The 6,206-nt window shown below is 43.1% G+C and overlaps 1 protein-coding gene across 1 annotated transcript; it reads left to right on the top strand.

Moving 5' to 3' along the window:
• The first annotated feature begins 1,947 nt into the window (after positions 1 to 1,947).
• LOC147636166 (uncharacterized) lies at positions 1,948 to 3,218 on the top strand. Its single transcript, XM_086801601.1, has 3 exons — positions 1,948 to 2,159; positions 2,354 to 2,870; positions 2,992 to 3,218. The coding sequence occupies exons 2-3, from the start codon at positions 2,370 to 2,372 to the stop codon at positions 3,079 to 3,081; spliced, it is 591 nt and encodes a 196-aa protein (XP_086657727.1). The 5' UTR covers positions 1,948 to 2,159; positions 2,354 to 2,369; the 3' UTR covers positions 3,082 to 3,218.
• The last annotated feature ends 2,988 nt before the right edge of the window (positions 3,219 to 6,206 follow it).

Here is a 6,206-nt window from a genome sequence, read left to right as displayed (position 1 = left end):
GACTTTTGCATTAATTATGAAATAGCTCGAATTTGATTAGGAAACCAGGGTGGGTAAGAAGTTCCCTTCCAAGGCAGCTCTGCCTTTGCTAGCTGAGAGCCTCCTCGCAGCTGCAAAGATCTAGACCTCTTGGAACTTCTAGCTGGCCAAATATATTATACATCGAACGATTGTTATGCTAGCAATTAACTAGTTGCTCTCCATAAGACGTCTGTCAAGATGATGAAAGGCCAAATTCGTATTTCTTTTAATGAGGACTAAGTCTCCTAGGGTGATTTCATCACACGTCTTTCAAGATAATCATTCACTTCCAAGATTCTTCTTTTTGCGGTGTTAGATTTTTAGTAAACATACATGAAACCAGAGAAAATTGAAGTAAACAATCATACATTTTTCAAAAATATACACTATTGTTCAATTCCTTTGGGAGAATCTTTGAAGAGGCCATTTTGGATTTTCATCCAACATTTTTCAAGGCTAGAGACCAATTTTCCCAATATTGCTTTAGGGTTGTAGTCCACGTGCACATTCTAGCCACCTAGAGGCCCACATGCCACTTGGCCAGCTCCCATGTGTGAATGCGCCAGCCATGATTAGGTTAGTCAGCTCGCCACTTTCGTGGCACATCACCTAGTGGCTTCTTGTGGCCATAGGGGTCACACCCAAGGCTTTATTGCCAGCCACCAGGGCCTATGTTCACGACTTGGCACTCTGCTAGCTAAGCACTTGGCATATTCACTTCATTGCTTCACAAAGAATGTCTCATCGCTCCTAAATAATGTAGGAGGGTGCAGTGCTGGAAAAAAATGGCATTCTACTCTATTTTTAATACTGAGAATTAAGAAAACCTTGTTGAGATTTTAAGTAGCACTTATTTTAAGGAATGATGTTTCATATATTTTAGTCATAAAACTAACCTATAGTAGAGAGTTCGGAAACAAAAAACGAATTTGATTGGTTGAAAAATGTGTTTTTTTAAAGCACTGGGTGGGTGCGTATACTTTTTTGGGGGTTGGCCTCCTTTCTGAATGCCCAAGGGAACCCATATAGATGGTACATCGGCCATAGATCAGGCTCGGCCAGCAACCTAGGAGTCCTAGCCACACCAACTAGAGTCTATTTTTTATGTAGCGTGCGAATATGCCCTTTTACAACCCCAACTATTTCATGAAAAAACGTTTCTCTGTTCGAGTCTCAGAAACGAACGTGTTCGTCTCTGACCCTGGCTCGAAAAACAAAAACAAAACAAACTATTTCATGAGTGCTTCCATCACAACTATTTCATGAAAACACGTTTCTCTATTCAAGTCTTAGAAACGAACGTGTTCGTCTCTGACCCCGACTCGAAAAACAAAAACAAAAACAAAACAAACCGTTTCTCTATTCAAGTCTTAGAAACGAACGTGTTCGTCTCTGACCCCGACTCGAAAAACAAAAACAAAAACAAAACAAACCATTTCATGAGTGCTTCCATCACAATGTGATGGACGCTGCAAGGATTGTTATTGACAGGCTAGGTCATCCTTCCAAATGCTGTGTTTAGAAGAAATAATACTCGTTTTCACAATTTACTTTACTTTTTGATAGTCACTCAAAATAAGTGACTGTATTTTACGGCCAAAATACCCAAAACAGGCATGGCACCCGTCAAAAAGCAACCTTGGGCGCCCACCGACCAGCTACAAAGATTAGAGACCTTTGATGATGATTGGAAGCACTTAAGGTAGCCAAGTCCTTAGACTCCGTTACTTTCCACACACATTACTGTAACCAAGGAGTATCATACACTCCAAGACTTGCTCCTTCACGGACCCACCAACATCGCTGGCCTTGTTGGTGGGCCCCAAGGTAGGTGATTCGTCCTTTTTCCAAGACTCTCTTCACTTTGCAAACCAATTTTTAAACATCACAGCCCTACTTCTTAATCTCCCCCTCCCATTCTCCACTCACCATTCAGATTGTTGCTTGGTCAGTCACATCTCTACCTCCTCCTCACCACGTCAAGCCTCCATCTCCCCAATACTAGCTGCTAGTTCACAGAGTTTTAAACTATTTAGTCTCTTATTTTTAGGGGAATCGATATTTGGTTGGCCTTGGAGCTTGGCGTGATTCTACTACCTAAGTACGAGCTCCTCTCGGCTGATCAGACTAACTTACAGGTACATTGCAGAGCTATGTTATGTGTAAGTGCAACCTGTGTGTACACTACATTATCGAAATTGTGCTGATCCGCTGCCAAAGTGAGATGTAAAGTTATTGATGTTGCACAATTATAGCGGAATCGTAGATAGCTATCGGGCGATTCTTCATTGGGCTTGAATGTGCACTCACTTTCTCTGATTTAATTTTGCAGTACCCGAATTGGTACAATGTCGAGACGTTCAGTACTCGTAAATGCTATGCTCCTTCTCATGTACACTGCGGGGATAGCTGCCATCGAGTATGACCGCCCAATGAGATTCCTCCAGACCGTGCCGGCAGCAGCACCTGCAACCACCACAACGCCGCCGCCGGCCACACCAGTCACAACAGCACCACCACCGGTGGCCACACCCCCACCAGTGGCACCGCTGCCACCTGCCTCCCTGCCTCCAGCGAGTCCTCCACCCACCACGCCCCCACCGGCTGCCACACCACCACCGGTTGCAACACCACCTCCGTCAACTCCCCCACCGGTTGCGACGCCACCCCCTGCCACCCCGCCGCCCGTGACGCCACCTGTTGCCGCTCCCACCCCAGTGTCACCTCCACCCCCATCCCTCTCCCCCTCCCCCTCCCCCTCTCCCTTTGCCAGCCCTCCATCACCTCTCGCTCCCACGCCTTCATCCTCCTCCACCCCCGCGCCCGCCGGCAGTGCCATTCCCCCCGCGGTCAGTATCTCTCTCTCTCTCTCTCTCTCTCTCTCTCTCTCTGTGTGTGTGTGTGTGTATGTGTCTCTCTATCTCTCTCTCGCACACACACACTAACAATGTTGGATTGGCATGTATGCAGGGTAGCCTTGCATCCCCCACAGCTGCTCAGAACTACCTTATAAGCATCCTCTTAGCAACCGTTGTCATGCTTGCTACCATCGCCCCTTGAAGATTTGGAATTTGTGGCTTATGTTTTCTTTATTATTAAACTAAGGGCTAGCTTCGGTATTTTTGAGGTCTACCTAGCCTGGATGCCAATGTACAGCTTTTTGTAATAAAACAATTGCTATCTCGCCCTTCCCTCTCCGTGGGTGCCAATTGCATAGGTTTTTGTAATGAAACAATTGCTTTCGTGTAATATTCACAGCTTAAACGTTGTCTAGTTTTGAATGTAAGGTTTAAATTTTATAAATAATTTTATTCAGACTTCATTTGTTTTTGTGCAATTTTGTGATGAGGCAGTTGCTTTAGTCGAATTTTTAGAGTCAAGTCTGAAGAGCTAGCTAGTTGGTTTTTCAAATGGCTATTTTATAAGGTTCTCAAAAGTACTAGCTAGTTGGGTGCCAAAAAATTAGCCAACTAGGAGTTTTGCTAGACGATATAAGAATCAATTAGCTTCTTTTTTTATGGCTAGTTAGCTAAACAAGCATGGTGACAAACCCAATTGCTTGCTAACCATTGAAACTCAAATACATGAAAATAATTGTGTAAAACCAACGTGTTAAGTTAGAATTTGGAAGTTTCGAAAGAGGTTTGAGGAGGTTGGGGTAGAATTTGAATTTGGAGGTTTGAAGAGGTGCGAAGCACGGACCAGCCCACTAACTTCATGTAAACGAAAAAAAAAACCACCAATGCTTCCTACATCCCATATAGACTAGGAAAGTCTAGAAATGAAAGTGTTCCCAATGATAATGCTAACCAATGAGAGATGAGAATTTAACTAGATCTCCTTTTTTAAAGTCACAACATGGGAATAGATTTGCACTGTATATATAGACTTTAGTTTTGATCACTGGTGCATTGGGGACCTGCTAAGCTTTTGGTAAACAAAACCCATGTGGGTTACAACACTAACCTACACCACTTTATAAAGTCGTGTGTTCTCGTAAAATAGTTCTGCAAATGGCTACACTCAATTGTGATTTTACCCTATAGCTCCTCCAATTCAACATAATTCCTCTCTGAATTTATTGACACCCTTACCTACCCTGATTTTTTTTTTTCACACCCAACACAAGCCACCGTACCTTTGCAGCTTCCATCTTCTTCTATCCCCACTGACCCATGGGATACCATGGTTTTTGAGTCCACCTTTCTTGGCCTACTCCATCAAGTGATTCATCACAATCATTCACTTATCCTCGAGGAGACACAAGATGTTATGGGCTTTAATCAAGAGTCGTCAGTAGTTCACAACTAAAGACGAGCCAAGTCTCTCGCTCCTGGTGGATGAGCAACAGCTAATATACCCTGGGACAAGGTCATTATCTAGAGAACTTGGTCACTCCATATGGCACCATGGAGATCAACTACTTGAACCACTACATTTCAGAGTATCTTGGTCAGGTGGAATGTGGATCATCGAAAGCACACAAGAGACAAGTGGGGATCAATCCTTAGGTTAATGTGTTGGGAGAAGACCCTATGGCCTTGCAACTGGATTGAAGGACCAAAAGCTATGGAAGAACTGCACACACTAAGAGAGACCCGAATGGATCCGATCTACATGCCGCTCCATCACAGATGTTCCTGGACCGAATTCCTCCGGTTCAAGAAAGCTAAACCCTTCTATACTTACCTCTACTTTGAAGGTCCGACACGGCTCACTACACCCGGCTCGGGATGAAGAACTTTATCGACAACAAAGTTCCACATCTAGCCATTTTACTCACTTTAGAAATGGTGCCAAAAAAAGACGTCGGGCATGTAGTCAGCTTGGTAGAATGGTCGGGTCTCATGAGGGGGCTTCGGTTAGATGCTTGTGAGCTACACAACTACACAACAGGGGCAGCTTGTGTGAGCCCATGGATTATTCCACCTTCCCAACATAACAAATGGTGCAAGAGAGGCATGGGCCAAGCATGAAGGCCTTCTATTTGATTTGACAAGTTTAAACAACAATCACAATAGAATAATATTATGTGATCAAATACTTCCATGGGCATGCCATCATCATGTTTGAGGACATGCTAGTGTCCATTTTACTCACTTTAGAAATGGCCAAAAAAAGATGTCGGGCATGTAGTCAACTTGGTAGAATGGTCGGGTCTCATGATGGGGGCTTCGGTTAGATGCCTGTGAGCTACACAACTACACAATGGGGGCAACTTGTGTGAGCCCATGGATTCCACCTTCCCAACACAACAAATGGTGCAAGAGAGGCATGGGCCCCAACCATGAAGGCCTTCTATTTGATTGGACAAGTTTAAACAACAATCAGAATAGAATAATATTAAGTGATCAAATACTTCCATGGGCATGCCATCATCATGTTTGAGGACATGCTAGACACTAGCTTCTAAATGAGCTTTGTAGTCATGGGGCGGCCGTGCTATTGTCTTTCCAACAAACCTTTCTTACACTCTTTCCATGATGCTAGAGGCATCTTCAAGGACTCTAGTTGGTGATGCAAGGATGTAGTCATATTTAGAAAGGGGGCTTTTTGATTAACATTGCCTCATTTTATCCTAATTTTGTTAGGCATTTTGCCATATTTTTGTAATAAGCCTGTTATATTTTTTTAAATGCTTTTGGATCATGCACCATGCACTATTTTTAAGCCAAGGCCACACAAGTGTGAATGATAGCCACTTGACATATTAAGCAACAAGCACGTTTTCTAAGATCTCTTCTCCTCCTCTAATCTCTTGCATGATAGCCACTTGACATATTAAGCAATATAACAAGTCATTCCCCAACAAGCACGTTTTCTAAGATCTCTTCTCCTCCTCTAATCTCTTGCATGTATTTGATTGATCAATGTGTTGCTTGATGGATTCCTTGCATGGTTGAGAGAGAGAGAGAGAGAGAGAGAGAGAGAGAGAAAGAGAGAGAGAGAGATGCATTATGTTGATATATGTATTTAGTGTGTATATGTGTATACTTTAGGAAAACTATTTTTTACTAGTATACATATTGATTTACGCTTTCTCATTGCTTGAGCTTCTTGTTTCCGCCTCTGAGACACATGAGGATATCACTTCTTCTTGTCTCCATCCAGATCATGGCAAACAAGATCGAGGATTATCTTGTTACCATTGAATTTTAGATATCCAATGTAGATTTTTCACTTTA

This window comes from Cibotium barometz, chromosome 8, assembly GCF_041138505.1.
Source record: "Cibotium barometz isolate CiBa-2024 chromosome 8, ASM4113850v1, whole genome shotgun sequence".
Lineage (NCBI taxonomy): Eukaryota > Viridiplantae > Streptophyta > Polypodiopsida > Cyatheales > Cibotiaceae > Cibotium > Cibotium barometz.
The sequence above is the reverse complement of the archived record's forward strand: the minus strand, read 5'-3'. Positions and strand labels throughout refer to the sequence as shown.